The 22,288-nt window shown below is 34.8% G+C and overlaps 3 protein-coding genes across 3 annotated transcripts in view; all 3 read left to right on the top strand.

The window, feature by feature from the left end:
* LOC100371085 (uncharacterized) overlaps nucleotides 1-8,240 on the top strand; it is a 29,545-nt gene extending 21,305 nt beyond the window's left edge. Inside the window, exons 27-40 of the mRNA XM_085490917.1 lie at nucleotides 127-240; nucleotides 422-535; nucleotides 1,029-1,142; nucleotides 1,309-1,419; nucleotides 2,306-2,419; nucleotides 2,809-2,922; nucleotides 3,835-3,948; nucleotides 4,895-5,008; nucleotides 5,296-5,409; nucleotides 5,583-5,702; nucleotides 5,866-6,000; nucleotides 6,677-6,790; nucleotides 7,048-7,161; nucleotides 7,950-8,240. Of these exons, the coding sequence (XP_085347043.1) occupies nucleotides 127-240; nucleotides 422-535; nucleotides 1,029-1,142; nucleotides 1,309-1,419; nucleotides 2,306-2,419; nucleotides 2,809-2,922; nucleotides 3,835-3,948; nucleotides 4,895-5,008; nucleotides 5,296-5,409; nucleotides 5,583-5,702; nucleotides 5,866-6,000; nucleotides 6,677-6,790; nucleotides 7,048-7,161; nucleotides 7,950-8,035 (1,592 nt within the window). The 3' untranslated portion in view covers nucleotides 8,036-8,240. The remainder of the gene's footprint in view (nucleotides 1-126; nucleotides 241-421; nucleotides 536-1,028; nucleotides 1,143-1,308; nucleotides 1,420-2,305; nucleotides 2,420-2,808; nucleotides 2,923-3,834; nucleotides 3,949-4,894; nucleotides 5,009-5,295; nucleotides 5,410-5,582; nucleotides 5,703-5,865; nucleotides 6,001-6,676; nucleotides 6,791-7,047; nucleotides 7,162-7,949) is intronic.
* Nucleotides 8,241-10,126: 1,886 nt separating this feature from the next.
* On the top strand, nucleotides 10,127-14,212 carry LOC146733721 (uncharacterized). Its single transcript, XM_085490916.1, has 7 exons — nucleotides 10,127-10,163; nucleotides 12,133-12,252; nucleotides 12,945-13,064; nucleotides 13,266-13,385; nucleotides 13,506-13,625; nucleotides 13,761-13,880; nucleotides 14,040-14,212. Exons 1-7 carry the CDS (start codon nucleotides 10,127-10,129, stop codon nucleotides 14,168-14,170), a joined length of 768 nt encoding a protein of 255 aa, XP_085347042.1. The 3' UTR covers nucleotides 14,171-14,212.
* Nucleotides 14,213-16,729: 2,517 nt separating this feature from the next.
* Nucleotides 16,730-19,690, top strand: LOC146733720 (uncharacterized). The gene is made up of 7 exons (XM_085490915.1): nucleotides 16,730-16,886; nucleotides 17,224-17,343; nucleotides 17,460-17,579; nucleotides 17,689-17,820; nucleotides 17,937-18,050; nucleotides 18,347-18,460; nucleotides 19,021-19,690. The coding sequence occupies exons 1-7, from the start codon at nucleotides 16,730-16,732 to the stop codon at nucleotides 19,113-19,115; spliced, it is 852 nt and encodes a 283-aa protein (XP_085347041.1). The 3' UTR covers nucleotides 19,116-19,690.
* Nucleotides 19,691-22,288: the final 2,598 nt, after the last annotated feature.

The raw sequence follows: 22,288 nt of genomic DNA, 5'->3' as shown, positions 1-22,288 counted from the left end.
ATAGATATTTGCATCTATGCTCGATACATGATGTTTACTTTTTAAATGTTTCATGCATATATGTATATTGCGTTGCGTAACTATTCAAAACATAACCCAGGTTGTACATTTTGTTACTTGATACAGGAAATGCATGCAGCAGCATCCCGTGCAAGAACGGAGCTACGTGCGCGAACTATCTTAGCGACGATTACACGTGTAGTTGTTCGAGTGGATGGGCGGGAAAAGATTGCAATACACGTAAGTCATGATAAAGCAACATTCAGAAGGAATTGACATGGTACCATTAACTGTATATATCGATGCAAATACACATCTGGGACGATAATCAGACCCACAGTGGTGCATTGTCCTCTAAGATTCGTAGAAGATGTATTCACATGAGACTGGGCTTTAAAACGCTGACCTTTTTTATTCACAGCTACCACGTTCTGTGTGAACAACCCTTGCCAGAATGGAGGTAACTGTATCGATATCGCTGGCGGATTTCAGTGTGATTGCACTGATGAATGGAGAGGTCAATATTGCGAACTCCGTAAGTACAAGCTGTCCATATAATCTCAGAAAAACAAACGCATATTCATCAAATAAAGGCATTATCCCACTAATTTTGACAAGACAATTCAGAAATTTATATTAAGATTGATTCATAACGAAATTTATTTCCTATTTCATAATTACCGATTACACAAGAATATTACAGAAAAAGATAATTTGCTATATTCTCTATATATTTGCCTTTTATTTGTCTTGAATTAAGACTGAAAGAAGCTGAATGAAATTACAAACTAAGTAGTGTGTTCAACAACTCATGTATGAACAATAACTTTAATAAATATGATTTTACTTGGTAAAAATACTGCATTTTTTCCGCAAAAAAAAACAAAAAAACGAAATAATTTCACAAGCGAAAACAGAAAGTCTTTATCACAGTGTTATACGCTATTAAAAACAACCCACACAATTACACTTACCATAACGCTAGAGGAAAATTGATATACCGAAAATACGATTTCTGTTTTATCAAGGCGTTGACCCATGTGATAGTGGCCCATGTGAGAACAGCGGTACTTGTGTCAGCGGTAACACATACTATACATGCCAATGTATGATCGGATTTACTGGGGACAATTGCGAAGAAGGTATGTACTCATTCGTCCGAATAACCACGGACAACGTTACTTGGTAAACATAACCGAGATACGTCACGGCAACTGAATCAACTTCCACTTAGTATATATACCATGCATTTTATTGTGCAATAAATTGTTATTACATCAACACACTGTTGTAATTTTGTCTTTTCAGTCGTCAACGGCTGTGCGGACAATCCCTGTGTAAATGGACAGTGTAGTAATGTTGGCACCGGTTATCTTTGCCAGTGTAATAGTGGATGGACAGGTGCCAATTGTGACACAGGTAAGTTGCATTTAATACATATTTAATGGTTTTAGGTTTGATAACGCGAATACATAAAGGCTTAATACATGTTATCTATGCTAATTAAAATCATGCTCGTCTTTTCACGTAAGCAGTTACCGTAAATAGGTAACATCGTATATATTCACGTTATTGTGAAAAGTGTTTTGATGTTTCGAAACCTTTCACTTAGGTAACCGGGATTCGATTGTTCTCCACGTTGGACTCACAAAAAACACACATAAGCTCAATTCGTGTCACCTTCGATTCTCCGACTGACTCGTGCTCTCCTCCCGAGACAGCTTCAAATCACTTTATTAACTTGTCAACCATTAGCCAATTACAATAGTGTATAAGAGACTTTGAGGCTTTGCCTCCAAACAAACAGCCAATCACACGAAAGTTTTACACATCATAATACAATTGATTAATCGTCACTATATTAGGAAAATCACTATCATAATGTCAACGTTAGTTTATTTTTATGGGTGCTAATAGTCTTGCAATAACATTCCACAGTTGACATTAATATACATCATTAGTTCTGGACTACGACCAAGGTACCGCATAAGCTTGAAATCGCAAGCTCATGAGAACGTGTCGACTGATCTCAACCAGTCCTGTCATCTGGCCTCACCATTTAACCTTTATCAGTAGATGTCATGTCAACCACCATTAAGCCGAAATATAAATCATGATATTATAATGTTATTTTATAGTGCCACCAATTTTTACTTCTGGTAGGAATTATCGGTCTCAAATAACTATTTATTATTCTTTGTTTACATATTGTAAACTTGTTTATTATATCTTGCCTACGTTTCCTGATTTAACTGTTTATTGAAATTATATTCTACCAATCCTTATCCCCATTTGCATGATACAGATATCAACGAATGTGCAAGTTCCCCGTGTTTGCACGGTGGCACGTGCAACGATGGCGTCAATGAATTCCAGTGCGTTTGTCAGGATGGATACAGCGGTACAACGTGTGCAATTGGTACGTAAATGTTGAAAGAATCAACGTAACACGACATTTGTTTTCTATGTATATTTTATTACTTATTCAGGTTACACGAGTATTTGCATAACAATTATTAAAACGAATATTCCTGTTTCTGACCGCTGGTATATACGTGTTCTAAAATGCCTAGTAAAATATTCAAGTTTATATTTCAAACATTAATTTAATTATTTTTTTTTATTCCATAATTTCGATCAACTGAGGAATTTCTCAAAAAGACAAAACATATATTTTAACAAATGCACACCAGCAGAATTATGGCAGATCTGTCATCTACGATTGAAGATTATGCAAATTCCATCAAAGCATTCCACAAAAACGGCAGGTAGAACGTATAAACCATTTACCTCTTTTGCATGATACAGATATCAACGAATGTGCAAGTTCCCCGTGTTTGCACGGTGGTACGTGCAACGATGGCGTCAATGAATTCCAGTGCGTTTGTCAGGATGGATACAGCGGTTCAACTTGTGCAATTGGTAGGTTAATTGCGACCCTGGAAGTGGTATTTGTAATGTAAAACACAATAAGTTGTTGCAAGACCTTTTAAAACTCCGTTTCTACAAAGTATTAACATATATAACCAATATCGCAATCTCAATTATTAAAAAAGCTCACTAATAGGGCCTGAATAGAGCTGTATCAAGAGATTATTTCTGGAAAAAAAATTTAACCTGGCGCAATTCCCACATTATTGTGTTTTGCATAGGATATGGTAAATATATCTTGGTTGAAAGCAGTTTGTAATTATCAAGTTTTCTAGAACAAATTTCAATTTTAAGTTGGGTATATTAAGTTGATGTTTATTAACTCTTTGATAATTTATTCAATTCTTCTACAAAATACTGAAATCCACGGTTTCGTAAATATAAGCAAGAAGAGAAACATTTTTTTTTAGAATTGATGAATTCCAATTGATCTAATAAAGCAGTACTGAGGGAGCATCATTTTTGTAAACAAAAAATATTGGTTACATCTAACTAAACTGACAAAATCCAAGATTGTTTAACATGTATATATATATTGACGTACAACATTGGAAACTGTAATGTACATGGACAACAAAAATGAAATGTATTATATTTTATTGTAATTTATATATTAATAGCTAGGGGGTTGGATGAAGTAATTTTGTGTGTGTGATGAAATTCGGACACATCGGACAAAATGTCAAACGTCGATGTGACAGTATGCGTTGTTTAGTTGAGTATATAACTAAAAAAACAACAACACAGGATTTAACAATCTGGATGTATACACATGCTCTGCATGTAACTTGAAAAACTTGGTTTTCAAGAAAAAAATGTCAAGGTCATAGTATGTGTTGTGGGTATGAATGATCGCAATATAACTCCAAACGACATTCAAATAAGTCATCCATTTTACATTAGATACCGACGAGTGCTCAAGTTACCCATGTTTGAATGGTGGGAGGTGTATTGACGAAGTTAACGGATATCGTTGTGATTGTCCTTCTGGATATAGTGGGACCCACTGTGATTATGGTATGCCTATTAAATGGCGGTCTCAGAATTAATATTAACACCACTTTGCGCCTGCTAATACACGAAATATAGAATAAAATGTATTCCATGTAAATTGCAATTCTTAAGGTAGAAGCCTAGTCGTAATATTTGACAAACATTGGTCATAAATCGCATGACAATGTTCATTATTTTATTATGTGCAATCATGAAGCTAATGTCCTACGGTACAATGAAATCGCATTATTACAGTTAAGCTTTTTGAGAAACGTGTCCTAATATTTCTTGAAAATTGGCATTTTAGAACAATATTAAGAAAAATTGCAATTTTTGACACTTTTTAAACCCCAGATTTTTTAAATAATTCAGAAAAACAAAAAGTACCCCATCATTAACAATATATGATTTTTTCAGCCTATGTCACAAGGGTAGATTTTTTGATATTGCATAAAATCTCTGCCATAGGAATCTGTGGTAAAAGTGTTATAATAGTGTCAAAGTGGCAACTTCCCACTAAAATACAACTATCAATTTCTCGAAAAAGGCTGGTGATCCACAACTTGTTTTAGGCCAATATCATTATTTTGTCTTGGAGTACAGTTAATTGCAAAATGAATAAATTTTGAATATTTTAATTTATGAGTAGGGGTCTACCTTAAGTATTGTTTAAATTGAAAACATGCTCTATGCACTATATCTGACAATTGTACTTAAACCTGATTTACACAATCTAAATTCTAAGCACTTCATCTAGTTACAGTATGATAATAATGTATAGATCTCAAACATTCTATAATACAAGAGGTAGAGCTAGACATTTCAATTTGGTAAATGGTGATTTCTAAATAATGTGTAACTTTATTTTAGTATTGATAACTCAGACATGCACTCTTAGTTTCACACGTTATTTGAAAACAGCGCCACAATTTTGAGATGCAATGCTCTGTAATTTATGTATCGTACATAGGAGGCGAATGTGCAGTGAACCCATGCCAGAACGGCGGCGTATGCAGTGTCGGCCAAGACAACTCCCCCATATGCAACTGTCCAGATCAATTCACCGGTACTTTTTGTGACGAAAGTAAGAACAACCACGTTCATTCTTGTAATTTTAACAGTGGTTGTTCACTGATTATCGCCGTGTTGTCCTGACGATGTAGGAGCGTCCAGGATTTTCTAAAATGTACTAACCCGTTTTCATTACTATACTAACTTGCATTTAATATTGCAGCAGTGTTTCTGCTCAGTGTTTTTTTGCAGGAACTAAAATGCTTGCCGTTTTTGTTAACGCATAATTCCTACTTAACACATCTGAAAGACAATTGCAGAATGTTATATCAGCTAACCAATATTTCAATGTTCTTATAGGAGTGGATCCATGCGATTCCAACCCTTGTTTGAACGCCGGACAGTGTTCCGCGCTTACGGCTGGGTACTTCTGTACGTGCACTGCTCTATGGACCGGGGATCATTGTCAAACAGGTAATACCATACTATGACTTTAGTGTATTTTTCCCCAACTGAAACAAAGATTAGTGGTAAACTGGCAATATCATGAATGAGTTATTACCAGTGTTTACTCGGCGATGTTTAAGGTGGCTGATTTATATATTTCATCGCGGTGTCTTTCTTACCAATTCTTAATGTTTTTCTAGCAAACCCCTGTGGCAGCACTCCGTGTCTAAATAACGGGCAGTGTGTTAATACAGCAAACCAAGGTAGTGGCTACCTATGTTCGTGTTCGGACGGATTCCAAGGACCGAACTGTGAAGACGGTAAGCACGTTTCTTTCACGTATATCTGTATCATTTTCTTCAATATTTCACTCATATTTGAGAGACTTGTTTCGAAATTTGTTCAGGGAAGTAGGTAGTATCACTCGACCACTTTCAAAATAGTACATTTTGTTTTTTTGAAATTAAATCATTGGTTCTACAGAGATTACGGCTAATTGTCCAGACTCATTGAACGATGTTTGTGAGAATGGTGGAGTGTGTTTCATGAACGACCTGAATACCCTTGGGTATGTTTGCACATGTCTGTCTGGCTTCTACGGTGTCAACTGTGAGATTGGTAAGTATATATTTTAATATTATTGTAATTGAATGAATTAATAAATGAATGTTTTTAGGCACACACCATATCCACGAATTTAAATATATCAATGAAGAAACCAATTGCATCAAAATGTTATATATATGAGAGAGCCTGGAATAAGTACACGCATTGATGTCATGAATTTCAAGAGTGCATTTATATATGCGCTTTATATTGTATAGTATGTTATACCAGAGGTACATTACTTGGGGTTTGCAACTACGGTGACATGATACCAAGATCCCGTCACAATCTCGCTCTCGCATAAGTGTTCCAACTCAGAAAAATGCAAATGCGCGTGCCCGAGGTAACTAGGATACTGGGATGTCCAGGTGGATCAAAATAGCTGCCCACGTTATAACGGATTACGAGAACTATATTTTCAGTACATTTTGATGTATTCCTTTTTTCACTATGATAGTGGCAAGAAAAGTTTTATTTTTTCATTACAAACCTTGAATATTGATATATGTCATGTCAGAAGGTCGTAGCCTCAGTCTTGCTATCAACGAGAAGAGACTTGAATGGGATCTTGACATGATGTCACCATACAGTACTATGCGAGTTGCAAACCCCAAGTAATGTACCTCTGATTATACTAATATAACATTATTTACTACAAACTATGGTGACCTCTGATTTCTATGTCTAGATTCCGGTTGGTGTGTTGACAATGGACCATGCATAAACGGAGATTGCAGGCGAACCAGTGGCGGGGAAGTGTGTGTATGTCCTGATGGGTATACCGGTGAACACTGTGAAATAGGTTAGTTGAAATGAGTGAATAAGATTCTATATTTGACAGGCCCGACGATTACACTATGTAACACTGAATGACACAAAAAGTTTGTAATCTACAATTTGAAAATGTACTCGTTCCTAAAGCACATACGAATTCACAGAGAGTTAGGCCTCAAGTGCTTGTAATATTATATTACTAGACGTTTTTTTTTTATAAACTTATCAAGATAACGGATGAGTGGTCTCTGTCATATTATTAAACGCCACGATTGTACATTTCAGAAATGACATTATGTAGGCCCGGACCCTGCCAGAATGGCGGAGTATGTGTGATCTCTGGCGAGAAAGAAATATGCGTCTGCCGATCTGGTTACGAGGGGACTAACTGCGAAACATGTGAGTACTAATAGCTGATAGGTTCATCGATGCTTCGCATATTTCTATTTGTAAAGCTTTTAGTACTTAACGCACTTGATAGAACTGAACTGGGTACACGTTACAAATATGATATGATTTAATTTATTCACAAGAATGTATAGTAAACACTCGGCTCAATCACTAGTACACACTGTCACAATGAACACGGCGATAATCGCCAAACATTTTCTTTCTCACTTGTACACTACTTCTGCTGTGATATATTGGAAACGACATGCGCAATAACCGTATTTATCTCATATATAGTAGCTCAGTGTAACACTATGTAATACAAATTCCGGTAATCAGATTGGTTCATAAACTTGGTTCATTGAACTTTTGACATCGTGACTTACGATTACAAAATATCTCGATATTGGTGGTTTTAAATTTCTTGATTTTTTTTGCCTATAGAATCTGCAAAATGGATAAACAGGGCATCAAAATCGTGACCGTACAATATCATACTTAATGAACTCTTGTAGTAATTTACCGTTAGTCCTCGCCGATAGGCTAATAAATATGTTTATTGAATATGATATTCTAGGCTAATTTATAAGATCTGCTATACACATCACCGATGTGTGTGAGTATGTCTGCACAATAAAATTCGGTCACATAAAAATATGCAAAAACACAAATGTCGTGGCAATATATTTGCAGAAGTATTTTTTGGTGTTTAGTAGTTTTATTCCAATTTCACTCTGTGTTAAGCGGTAATCGCTATGCCTATCTCACTCACTATATATTCTCTCTTCTCTGCACAGTGATTACAGCTGCTGGCAACCAAATAGTGGCGTGGACAACTAGCACTCTATTCAGCGTATTGCTCACCATATGTATATCTCTTTGAAACAGTATTAACTTTTTATTTTGCATAAAAAACAATTATGTTAACTTAAATCAAATTTCAAACAAGTTACTTTTAAAATGTGCATTATATAAAACAGATGATTAGCTTAGTCTCAAAATGTTCGTCTCTTTGTTAGATTTAACTGATCCAATTAACACTTTCTCGATTACATAAACCAGTTACACCTGTATTATGTTGGAATTTAGTTCAGCTTGATACAATCTATTATATATGCATCTGTAATATATTTTTATATTTACATTTTTGAATTCAACTATGCAATACATTTCTTCACCTTCTATGACAATATGAGGTTATTATGAGAATAGCTCAAAGTATGCACACAAACAGTATAGCTGGAGTATCAACCGATGCGCGGCGTATTGTCCGAGTGCATACTTTGAGCTATTCTCGTAATAACCTTATTATTATACATTATACATCATACATACATCATGGGAATGTCGAAATCCAAACAGTTTAGAACAGAATCAGCGAACACCTTTGTGTGAAGTCCGGTCAAATCCTGATGGCAGCCATGTTTGTTTTTATTATTAGAGGACGCTTACGCGAGTAATCATTCCATATTTGGAATTTGCATTTTCTTATATGGTAGGATGAAAATACCCCGTAAAATACCGCAAAATTACGGCACGCTGTATCTTATGCCATTACGGTGATAGATGTATAATATTTAACAATTATCAACATCTGTTATAAGCTATAGATGAACAAATATTTAAAAAATCAAACAAACAAACTATAATTAAATTTGAGTTGTTCTCTGGAGAAACCTTATATTGTTTCACTAAAAACGATTACTGCATATTACTCATACAAACTTATTTCTTTCAAGACCAAATAATGTTGGTAATATTTATTATTATTATACATCTGTCACCGTAACCTAAAGTTACAGCGTGTTGTGATTTTGCGGTATTGCACTGGGTATTTTCATTCTACCATATTAGAAAACGCGAATTCCAAATATGGAGCGAGTACGCGCGTAAGCGTCCTCTAATAATAATAAAAAAACACATGGCTGCCCCCTTCACAGGATTGACTGGACACCTAACAGAGAAGTTTGCTAAATCTGTTCTGAACGTTTTGGATTTCGGCATTCCAATGATGTATTCCCGGGAGTTAAAGATGCTCAATAATAAGGTTATGATGAGATACTGCAAAATATGCACTCAGGCAGTACGCGGTCGCATCGGTCGACACTATCGCTGTACTGTCTTCGTTCATATTCGTAATAACCTCATAGTATACATAATTAATATCTTAAGGTATTTACATCTCGTTTACTCGTTTTAAAATATCAGTACTGCTTTGAGTAATATCAGTTGCTTCGAGCTTACGAATAATGTATACCTAATTATTTAAGAGTTATATCACCAATGGAACACATGATAAAATTACCCGAATTTGTCACTTATGTTTGCTTGCATATGCATCTTTCCCATGTGCTCTTCGAAATCAAATGAAGTAATCTGAATATGCCCATCTCCCACGAAACAGCGATTCATTTGTCATATTGGTCATTGCAATTATAAATTTCTAAGAATTATAATTCATAGGGGAAATGCATACGTTATCTTACGGAGGTTGAAGTAAACATGACATTTGGGTAAACGTTTGGAGTTCAATTTTTTTCATATTTTCATACTACCATGTGTATTGACAAATTGACAAACGTGTTGCCTGGATACACACTGTGGTTATATAAACAATGTCATAAGGAATTTGAATTTGGGGTTTAAGAAAATTTGTCATGGTTACACATTACCAAAAATAACAAAAATCACCACACAATGACAGTAGGCAAGGAAATTATTGTTTGTTTATTGATGGTTAACACTATTAACGTTTCGTAAGGGTTTCAGCGGTAAAACACACGGTTATTTGAAATATATTCAATCAAATACCTTGTATGTGCAGTCGAATTTATGAGGCGTGATGAATTATGCTATGTAATTGCCATTCTTTGCATTATTTCTGTTTTGTGATAATGGAGCCAATCTTTTACAACAATTTTTTTTTATTGCTATCCGAATGTTAAAACTATTTATTTTATGCAGTCATGTAAGCATGACTCAGCATTTTTTAGAATTTTTAAAACTGAAATGTAAATTCATTATACATCTCGTGTTGCATACACTTATGCAGTACGCGTGGACGTCTTTTTGTGAAACCATGGTGTGTTTATAACAAACTTATTCGATTTTTTATTTGAAATATTTTATTGTAACAGACACAAAAATAAACTTTTTTTAACAATTTAAAACACAGAGGGGTTTGCCGAGTCAGTTGTATATCTATGGTGATAATACACAGTCGCTTAAGGATGCCAAGTTTAATTATGTACGAGAAACAGCATACTCATCGATTTGTGTCCATTGATAATGTCAGAATAGTCTGATATGCTTATTATAGGAACATTTTGTTTTACGCACGCGCAGTGAGCACTTCTTGACCGTTTGTTGTACAAGCTGAAAGTTGGAACGCTGGCCCTTCACGTACACCTAGGGTACGCCTTGTACAGTAACACCTATGATGCATATGAAACATAGCAGTGAATTAAAAAAAAATACAAATAGAGTTTTGACGACTTGTGTATTCACACGATTCAAGACTATTCTGTATTTGGTTATATATAATTCTGTCAATGTTGTAAGGCAGCTAATAATATACCGTATAACTAATTATTTCACATGAATTATGTTTGTCTGATCAATGTCTGATTGTTATTGAAACCAAAAAACACGTATTCATACATTGATTATATTTTATAATAGTTTTTGTGTTACATAACTCATTGTGTCAATATGTGTGGATATATTTGTGTTTTGACTTGGGGTAAACGCTCATACAAAATACAAATACTTCAAAGTACAACATACAAACAAAATTTAGGTTCAATTATACAGTAGCTATATATATATTGCGTCTATTATATTTAAAATCAATGATATATATTATAATGACTTATGATAATACGCAATGAATGTTTCAAGAGAAGCACACCCTCGCGCTTTGTGGGCGATTTAAAGCGACCCCATTCCTCGTGCGTCAATGGATTTCTATCCAATAGCGTCAACGGACGCAGCGGGTGATTGGGAGTATTCCAATGCCTGAACAGAAATGGTTGGGATTATAGTCGCATGCAAACCTGTTAAACGCACGTATTAAACGTTTTGAGAATATAAGCAATAACACTTCGAAAAGCTGTTAGAGACGAACACCAACCAGTTTTTACAAACTCGCTAATTGCATTAGGATTTCCAGAATTTATTTTTACGATTTTGATTTTGATTATATTGTCATATTCTCTGGATGGGTTCTTGGAATGTAGCAGAGCGGGTATTTTTTTTTAAATTGGGGCACATATTTTCCCACCGAGAGTAATTCCCATAGAATACAGTTGAAAAAAGGAGTACACTGAATATGTTATTGAAATCGACAAAAGTCACCCTTTTTTCTTACGTATGTGTGCAATATTAACAATTAACTAATTAGGTAATTAACATAATTAATTAGGTAATTAACATGAGCATTTGCAGTCAACTGTCAAATTATAGTTGAACAATTGGTACTGTTACCTTCATATTAATTATTAACAACTTATACTTATTCGTTACAGAATAACTGTTAAAAATTATATTCACATGTCACTCACATTGAATAAGTAGAAGCGAGACTAATTACATACCTGCTTGGCTAGTGTGCTTGATATTAACATGGTAACCATTAGATTCGCACTAACGTTGTGTTACATGCCACGCTCATTACGCGCATAATACTGCGTCTATTTCTACGCTGTATATGTTAATGTGCACTCCATAAAAGTAAACTCAGTATGTGTATGTAGCCGATAACTGCTGAAAGGTAAGTTTGAATCTTGTATCGTAACGTATGGAGTGGTGAACTACAATATTATTTGCAATATGTACTGTAGTTTAGTATTAATATTAGTAATCAGCGAATCTGTATACCTACACGTAATATTAGTCGCAATAGCAGAAACTATTATATAACAAATTTAAAACTGACCCCTTGAATCGTACCCTTATTATAACATATTATATTTTTGTCAGATACTCTCTGCTCAACGAACCCCTGTCTTAATGGTGGTCTTTGTCAGGAAGATGTGAATATAAATGCAGGATATTTGTGCCAGTGCTTTGGAGGATACACGGGGCTGAACTGTGAAATCGGTTAGTAGCGTCTGGTCTGTAGTCTCTTGAGTGCATAGTTTTTTCTCAGCTATATGATTCATTGATTTGACCAAATTCGCGGTGTTGACATTTCCTTTGTCAAAATGACTGGTTACGCGCGATACTCAGAAATCATCGAAATTATAAAAATTATAAAGTGACCGAACTAAATTGATCATAAATGTTTGTTTTGAGCAGTTTACAATTTGTATGCTATGTAAGTTACATATGACTTTCACAAAAAAAAATGAGAATTTTTAATACTAGTATAAGTAATTATTCATGGAACGAAATTGATCAAACATTTTGAGCAGTTTTGAACAGTTTACAATTTGTATGCTAAAAATGATTTGTAGTGTAATGGAGTTACATATGACTGTCACAAAAAAAATTCTATATATATGAGAATTTATATAATAGTATATGTTATTCATGGAATAATATGTTAACATGGATTACTATGAAAAATGTTTCAAAATAGTCACTTTTGGGAATATTTTCAATATGTTTTCTTGAAAATACATCTCTTTTTCTACTTAAAAACTTTAAATATCAATGACTTGCTCGTATGTGAAAAATTACACAAAATTTGTACTATGTTTTTATGGTAGCGAAATGTGTGTATTTATACCAAAATATACACAATGAATGTGTTGTAAATTCTACCATATTTTTCTGTATTTTGTTCACAGGATCTCCTTGCGGAAGCCAGCCATGTCTTAATGGAGGTTCTTGCTTCGATATTCCAGACTTACCAACAGGATACCTGTGTCAGTGCCTGGATCAATATTCAGGTTCAAACTGCGAACTGAGTATGTATTATTCATTGTAGTGGTTCGATTTGCAGTCATGGGAGTTACCAAAGCGAAACATCATTGGCATCACTATTAATTCTAGTCCAGTCAATAGCAGCTACATTGAATTTTTCATAACATTTACTATATACCCTTTCAAATTTGATGGTATCACAGTCGGAATATCTAATAATATACCAACCGCTTCCTTAATTTTAGCGAATCCATGTCGCAATAACCCTTGCATGAATGGCGGTCAATGCTACGACGATCCAGCCAATACTCTTGGATATACATGTCAGTGTACGAATGCGTTTTCAGGCAGCAATTGCGAAAATTGTAAGTACGAAGTACTCTATAGATTATATAAAATACTAGTATGTCGTGTTATACTATTATAAATGTGTTGAAATGTGTATTATATTTCTTGCTTTAAAATTGCTTAATTCATCTTTTCAGACAATCCTTGTGGTGTTCAACCTTGTCAAAACGGCGGAAGTTGCATCATTAACACCGAACTTCCAAGTGGATATTACTGCGATTGCATGTTGGGATTCTCCGGAATTAATTGTGCTCAAGGTAAAATAAAGTGCATATTCCATACAGTTTATTTTATAATTGATTAACATAAAAATATCTTTCTAAAAATGTAATACTGCAGTCTTTTACAGTCATGGTATGGACTGATTACTAATACATTACGTGTATTTTCAGGAAATGCATGTGTTACGCAGCCATGTCTAAATGGCGGAGAATGTATTAACGATCCCGCTGAGGTTGGTGGTTACGTATGTCAATGTCCGAAGAGTTTCACCGGAATTAACTGTGAAAGATGTATGTACCAGACACGTATGTTAGTGTACGTGTCTCCTTACACGTCCGTTTACTTTCCATTTACTAATAAATTGTTATATTAAATTAAAATCGTTTGTAATAAGTGGTTTGGTTTGAATAGTTGTGCAATGCAGTCATGTTATGTTGTATTGTTCGCAGCAAATCCCTGTGGAACACAACCTTGTCAAAATGGTGGCATATGCTACGAAGATTTTAACCAAGCGTCTGGTTATTCCTGTCAATGCTCGAATGGCTTTATTGGTACAAATTGTGCCGTGGGTGAGTCGTAGTAATACAATATTCGGGCAGAGTCTTTCAGTTTGTTTTGAACGTTTGAAACAGAACAGCAATGGGCATGCATTTTCTAAAAGTTACAAGACGTTGTAGTAATTCTAGTGTTTGATCCAAAACAAACAAAACAAAAAAGTTTGATGATAATTCAAACAATTTCTGTAATATTCTGATTTTGCTAGTTGATCCATGCGGTACGTTGCCATGCCAAAATGGGGGACAGTGCATCACTTCAACGACTATACCTGGGGAATATTTCTGTCAGTGTCCACAGGAATATACGGGCACCAATTGCGAACAAGGTATGCTTTTAAAGACTTGTTTAAAACTTAAAACTATGTCTTATTATTAAACCATACGGTGTTGAGGTTCACGCATTATCGGAAAACGTCTCTTTTACGCATCATATCTAGCTAAGGAAGGTGTGATTGTTGACCTCTTCTTTGCCAAAAAATACACAATCAGCACGAATTGCGTGCAATTAATATATTGATATATATTCATAATTTTTTTTTGAATTTCAAAAGCGAATCCGTGTAGCGACAGACCTTGCCAAAATGGTGGACAATGCTTTAATACTCCGGATCAACCCGAGGGGTACCTTTGCCAGTGTATTAGTGGGTTTGAAGGAAGAAATTGTGAACAAGGTGAGTAAAGCCGGGTGTATAATTGATTATAGGTTAGATATTTGTTTAATGTTTAAATAGATTGCATGTCTCGCATTTTGTTTTGTGTGAGACGAAACAACAAGTGAAAACTGTCTTGGCAATCTTACAGAATATATATATATACCTCGATATATTACGATAGACGTAATCGTTTATTTTTTTTATCAGCTGATAGATGTGAGCTGAATCCTTGTTTAAATAATGGCCTGTGTTATGAAGATTCTTCGAAGATCGAGGGATACGTATGCCAGTGTCTAGACTCCTTCACGGGGACTAACTGCGAGATTTGTGAGTAAATTCAATGTTTATAATCCCTATTTGTATTTGTTTCTCCGTTGTATTTTACTTGATCTATATATGTTAATTAATGGTGTGTATTATAAAACATGTGATCTTAAGCAATACTAATCAATAATTTAAATATTGGTGGTGTTAACTGAACAAACAATTGAAAAAGCACAGAAGCAAAATAAAATTGAATTTCGAAAGCCATAACAGCAAAGAATCAATAACATTTTCCAGTCATACTTATTGAACTGAGAAGCTTTCAGACTAAGTGAAATCCACACAATGAATGAATTCACAAAACCCCAAATAAGTCCAAGTGTTCTGAAAAAAACACCTCAACACGGATCATTATAAAACTTGGTATGTGTGTGATGATCATATACTTTCAGTAGACCCAATATGTAAATTGCATGCTCATTTGCATATTTGCATATATTACAAAGTGGTATATGGTATCCTTGTTTTCTTAGACTGAAACTACTCATGCATATTCCACAAATGACACATGTACTTCTATTTAGCTTTAACCAGATACGTTAGTTGGTACACCACAGTTTTCCGATCAAAACAGTGACATCTACTCTCTCCTAAAACAATTCCGGGGGATGTGTCATCACTAGCGAATTCCTTTTTTGAAACTGTTGAGTTGATTCATTCCATGCCCTTTTATACATTATATGACATAACCTTGCAACACGTCAATCAAAACGCATTGTATACATCACATGACGTCCATGTCGGAACAGAAACGTACTGCAACGACAGTGGTGGTTTTAAATATTGTGACATTTCACTTTAAGATGACAGGCGTAATTATATATATTTGTTCTTCAGGGAACCCGTGTGGTCCATATCCTTGTCAAAACGATGGAACTTGTTACAGGACTACCAGTCTACAAAGAGGATATATCTGCCAATGTTCATCAGTGTATACGGGGACCAACTGCGAGGAACGTGAGTCATTCGAGCCTTTATACCGCCGCTCTCAGTAAATGAACCGTAATATAACTACGTGTAATGATAGATAGATAGACTACTAGCATTGTTTGACTGCCTATCATCTCAATATTTATTATTATACGACTTTGACAGCCAATCATATTCACGTTTTTGTGGAGCGATATTGAAGTGAATTCACGGGTCGGGATGGCAATATCAACTAAATATCCAATTATCAAGTTTTAAAAAAGTTACATGGCTCGTGATACCGCCAAGTAAAAAAATGCGGTGTTCTGATCAGCTGAATCCTGTCATTCCTATCAAATTCCTTCACATCATGAATTGATCCCTGTCGTTGCTTTTCAGCTAACCCATGCGGTAGCCAACCTTGTCTGAATGGTGGAAGATGTAACAGTGACACGAATAATCCAAATGTATACACGTGTGAATGTCCTAGCAGTTACACTGGAACATTCTGTGAAATCGGTGAGAGCAGGCTGGCTAGTTTCGATACATTGAAGTAACCTCCGTGACTATAGCAAAGTTTAACCCTTATCCTTCCAGACCAATGTACTTTTACATTGAATTGTGGGTTAAACACACGTTGTGCTTGTATATATCTGTTTTGATGATACATTCGCCCTAACTATCATATTGATTACAATGAAGTTTACCAAACTGTATCCATTATTATTCCTAGCAAATCCGTGTGGATCGCAGCCCTGCATGCATGGTGGTGACTGTATTGTCGATATTAGCCAGTCTATCGGATACAGTTGTCAGTGTCAAACTGGATATTCAGGAACGACATGTGATCAGTGTAAGTGTGAATAAGATAATTTTGTTGAATACCAAACAGACATTTGATTGTTTGTTTCATATTTAATTTGTTAACGCTTCACACCTGCCGTAGGCGTATATTTCACATTTCTCCCGTAAAATGAAAGTGCGCCACTTACGACAATATAGAAAATATTTGATGAAGCACGGCGACTTACTCTTTAAGGGTGTCTGTTGCTTGTAATCATTTGTTGTTACTGAGAACAATAATTCCCTCTGTAAAAAAATACTAAATAGGTATAAAGGCTTAATTTAATGATTTTTTTTCAAAAGTTGTATATTACTAATCCAATCTTCTTCAATCTATGTTGTTGCAGTGGATCCCTGCGGCTTCGAACCTTGTGAGAATGGGGGCAACTGCTACCCTGTACCAAACCAACCCGGTACATACGTTTGCCAGTGTTTACAGGGCTTTATCGGGACTCATTGCGACACAGGTGTGTATATAAATAACTAACTAAAGACAACAATACAGCGCTACCACGTACATAACATTTCTCTTGCTGCACCACTTTTGTGACCAATCAAATTGTTTGTTTTTAACACGTGACAGAGGATCCATGCGCAAGAGAACTATGCCAAAATGGTGGACAGTGTAACAGCGACCCGACTCTGCTGGACGGATTTTATTGCGTCTGTCCACTGGGTTATTCAGGGACATACTGCGAAAATTGTAAGTTACACATCTTGTTATATTTACGCGTATTTCGTCGTACCTGACCTTTACAAAATTTGCGATTACATCTACTCAAAACATTATTGTTATTCTTTCATTCACACAGCTTTTCTGACGTGTCCGGATTATTTGAACATGGTTTGTGAAAACGGTGGCGTTTGCTTTATGAATTCCGACATGGAGATGGGTTATGTTTGTACTTGTCCGATGGGATTCAACGGTTATAACTGCGAAATCGGTAGGACATATATTTATACATTTGTAATATATTTAGTTATAAATTAGGAATAAAAGTGATGATTCCATCAAATTCCGTCACAATCATCCAAAACATAATTTTTTGTTATCTTGTAGATTTAAATATGTGCGAAAATTCTGGACCTTGCGAACGAGGCCAGTGTCGTAAGACGTCATCGGGGCCTGTTTGCGTATGCCCCGATGGATGGGCTGGAGACAAATGCGAACAAAGTAAGTAGGCTTCGGCCACCCTTGCTGCGCTTGCTATAAAATACAATAGCGACTGTAACATCTGCATCATGTGCCCCGTCACGACGGATTAAGCAGTGCCAGAGTAGGTGTGAACGTGAGACACGTGCGCATAAAATACATTAAAATACAATTCACGAAAATATTTTCTTGAGTGATCGCTTACTTCCTGTACTTATATGCTTCTCTTTTCTAATGACAAAGTCGTTCACACTACAGCGTGCATACTATTAATTCATAATAACGTTCCTAAACTATTTCATTTTTTTTGGCTACAGAGCTTGACCTGTGTGGGGAAGGTGCATGCTTTAATGACGGACGATGCATCGTGGTTGGTGAACAGGAGGTGTGTGCATGCTCCGGTGGTTATGGCGGAAGTCGATGCGATACACGTATGTACATTTCATATCGTCCTAGGGGTTGTCCATTTGAAATCATGAAAGAGGCTGGAAGATTTGTTTGAAAATAATTGCAAGCAAGAGTCACCGAGAGAAAAAAAAGCATATCAGGTTTGCAGAGAAAAAATCAGGAAAAAAATGAAAATGTAGGCAAGACACCACGGAAACATGCGCTGGTTACCCCCATGATGATTTCAAATGATTGACCCTTATATACCTTACATGCAAATGGCCGCCAAGATCTCGTTGAGGGCGAGAGAGCCACGAGACTTGTTTTTGTTCTTCAAATAGTGTCCCGTCACTGTTCCTCTGAACTCTGTGACCCCGCTATTTGGAACAGTAAACGCGATGAATGGGGAGAACGGAGCATTATTCGAGAGAGCGAAACAAGTCTAGTGGCTCAGGCTCTCAACGAGATCTCGGCGGCCATTTAAGTCTATTGTAAACTGCCGTACAAACTATTCAAGCCCACGACATAATATTATTTGACACAACTCTATAGTATTAGCTTCTCACATGTTGTATTAATGCATTTTATGTTTTTCTTTTCGCAGTGGTGGCTGCTGGCTGTGTACATGTTACGTCATCAGTTATGTTTATATTATTCGTATCGATATTTTTATTATCAATTTTCATGCATAATTGGTAGAAAAAACAAATGCATTGCAAACATTGTAAATATTTTTTCATACACCATCTCATTACTGTAACCACTTTCAACAGGTGTAGCATCATGTACTTGTGGTGATAGCGCCCTCAAGCATTCATAAATAAATAGCGTGCTACGGCTCATACCGCTAATCAGATACCCACAGACGACAATGTTTGCGTTTGGATTAATTTCACACACAAAAATAAGAGAACAAAAAGGTCTACAAATATCAAAATATTGTTCTAATTTGCAGAAACCCGCGTTTATGTTCTTACAAAAAAACAAAACAAAAATACAGCCAGCTCAAACTCCTACAAAATGGATATTAACAAAACACACCATTTTTTAAAACTTTTCAACCTTTGTCTAAGCAGCTGTCTGTCAGGTCCACAAATCACCGCTACTTGTCGATATCAGCTTTGTTGAACTGTTGTTATTTGCATAGAGGCGAGGGACATAAACAACTTGCGACAAATCGTATATTATCGGTCACAAATTGTAATACTAGTATTTTATTTAATACATGTATTTTATCGTTAGTTTCTTTCCTGAAATTAAAAATAACATACTAAGCTTGGAGTCGTCAATACATTTACGTTCATAACGACAGATTGTCAACATTTTCACACAATCGTATGGTAAATGAATATAACTAGTTTGGGAGCATTAGAAACGGCGAAGTTCGCAGTATTCGACTTTAGAACGATGAAGTCCTTAAGGTAGAGATACAGGTTCATGGGCACTTGGGAGTGAAATTTTTTTTTTTGCTTTTTATTATCCAAAAAGTCTTGGCTATAGAAATTGTTGGCTTGGCTGTTGAAATTTTGTAGAATTGTGAATAGTGGAACATACTCAAAAAACGATTTTAAAATATAGATAACAGGTGCAAGCATTATCTCTTTTGAATGCTTAGCAAGATTTAGCAAGGCTGTACATAAATAAAAAAAAAAACATGGTGAAAAAAATAAATGACGGGATTTCCATATTATGCACTGTATTTTTCTTTTTACAAAACGATAATACATTTAAATTTGAAACTGTAACAGCCATCTTAATTATGAGCATTAGCAAACTTCTTACTGAGTGAATTGTTATGCAAATTAGCAATTATCTCAGCCTCTTTTTAGAACTTTAAAAAAATAGCTTCTAGACGCTTTGACCTTTTGTTTTGAAATTTTCATAAATGACTGACAATGTGTTTATCTTCAAAACGCCGTCGGGACATTGTTTTTAGTTGAATAGTGTTACAGCAATCGTACAGACAACTAGCCTGGGTGTTAATTTATGCATAAACTTGAAGTAGTGAAATTTGAGCTGCTGCCCTACAAAATTGACAACTGGTAGACAGTTTTCAAGACGGCAGTTTCTTCATAGTAAACAGTTGTACCCATAAACCAATTTTGACAGGAAACAGAGTCATGGTTTAGAAGCTAATTTTTTTTTAATCACTTTTGACCAACAAAGCACATTTTTGTGCGTATTTCAAACTACAGTGTCTATAAAAATAAAATGCTAACAAAACTTTAAAATTCATACAATAAGCTTTCCGAAAATATATAGTTTTGTGGACAATGGAGGTCATCTTGGTTTCCTAATTAACTAATTAAAATGCCTGTCAGGTAAACTGCATCTCTACCTTAATAGCGATTTTGAAAGTATTGTGTATTGACGGATACATACGGACTCGCGATATCTCATAAATCTATTCTATATTGTTTAGTCGGCAAGAGAGCTATTTTTTTAGATTTAAAACGGGCAAGTAGTTATTTTTTGACATTTTCAAAAGGATCTCATTTTTGAAAATTCAGAAATAAAATCTGTGTTGATCATATAATAGGAATGCATGTAATGTGTGATATGATCAATTTTATCATGATTTCTGATGTTTAAACCACTTTAAGAGATGAGTTTTCTTTGAATATTTGTTTAAAGGGTTTAGTTTTTTTGCAAAATTTGTCCTAAAAAGATGTCTTTTTTTTAGGGATTATATAATATTACGCGATTTGTTTGCAAAAACAAAGGCGATTGCGATTTCAACTTATAATTATCCTATGGGAATCACGAGAATACTCACACGTGATACTTGATAATAACATTAATAACATTTCTGGAATAACAAATAGAAATATATATTATTTGCACTAAGATGAGTCACAAATCAGACATACATAGTCAAATTTGTATACATTGTTTATAATTGTGGGTTATAAAATCATTGTGTTATGTGTTTTATATTCAATAATTTTTTGTACATTTTGGAAATTTCATAGGTTATTCAATTAGTCGTATATATTGCTATGTATATTTCTCTGCTTAATTATTAACATGTCGATATCTCAGATTCGGTGTTTCTAAATGTAGTAAAAAGATCTCGTCCCGACCATGTGACAAGATTTGTGTGATTTTGTTATGTTACAAATGATACCGGTTTTGAAACATATTCCAATGAAAGGAGAAACCTTTATTCAGTCGCTGTGCCAATTTAATGCTTGCATTTTTTTTTATATTAATGGTCAAACTCTGTCTCTATGTCACGTATCGTGAAATTGTATTATTTGTACTTATTGCATTAACAACATTAATGAATCTCTGAAATTGAGTAGTTTATTATCGATATTAAATACATCAGATATTCTTACAGCTTACAGACAATTCTGTTTGCAAGATTCATATATTTATTCAATGTATTTATGATTTTGTGTATAACGTTTATAAAGTACAGTCAATTAAATTATCACTTTAGTCCCGAACACTCGTGCGTTTTAAAGTGAATTTTGTAATTTATGATATATTTCAATATATTCACATTCTAATGATTGGAAATATAGTACATTGAGAAATGTGTAGATATGTTCAAATGAAAATTACCCATATATGTGGTATATAAAATGTACTATGTTTTTATGTCTGTTGAAATGCAAATACTTTTCACAAATAAAATAAAGCAAAATATAAGTTTCTTGTTTTCTTAATTTCAAGAGTTCCTATACGCATAAAATGCATTCATAGCGTGTCGGTGTCAATACGGCCATGTGGCTTCATTCATCTATTTAAGGCAAATACCCGACTGCAAAGAGACAACGTGCGTTATTTTTTATTATTTCAAAAGATCGTTTTAATATTTTCGACGAGTATTAAATCGAACTTATTAATAGTGGAATAATCTAATT

The sequence above is a fragment of the Saccoglossus kowalevskii genome, chromosome 16 (genome assembly GCF_978046115.1).
Source record: "Saccoglossus kowalevskii chromosome 16, keSacKowa6.1, whole genome shotgun sequence".
NCBI classification, from domain to species: Eukaryota; Metazoa; Hemichordata; class Enteropneusta; family Harrimaniidae; genus Saccoglossus; species Saccoglossus kowalevskii.
Note: the sequence above shows the minus strand (reverse complement) of the source record. Positions and strands in the feature narration are given on the sequence as shown.

Excerpts from the sequence above, each read along its gene's own strand:
- LOC146733721 (XM_085490916.1), top strand. The coding sequence starts at position 10,127 with ATGACTCAGCATTTTTTAGAATTTTTAAAACTGAAAT. Across the intron at positions 12,253-12,944 it reads GGGGCTGAACTGTGAAATCG|GATCTCCTTGCGGAAGCCAG; the intron begins GTTAGTAGCGTC and ends TTTTGTTCACAG. Across the intron at positions 13,881-14,039 it reads CGGAATTAACTGTGAAAGAT|CAAATCCCTGTGGAACACAA; the intron begins GTATGTACCAGA and ends TATTGTTCGCAG.
- LOC146733720 (XM_085490915.1), top strand. The coding sequence starts at position 16,730 with ATGAAGTTTACCAAACTGTATCCATTATTATTCCTAGCAAATCCGTGT. Across the intron at positions 18,051-18,346 it reads TGGAGACAAATGCGAACAAA|AGCTTGACCTGTGTGGGGAA; the intron begins GTAAGTAGGCTT and ends TTTTGGCTACAG. Across the intron at positions 18,461-19,020 it reads CGGAAGTCGATGCGATACAC|TGGTGGCTGCTGGCTGTGTA; the intron begins GTATGTACATTT and ends TTCTTTTCGCAG.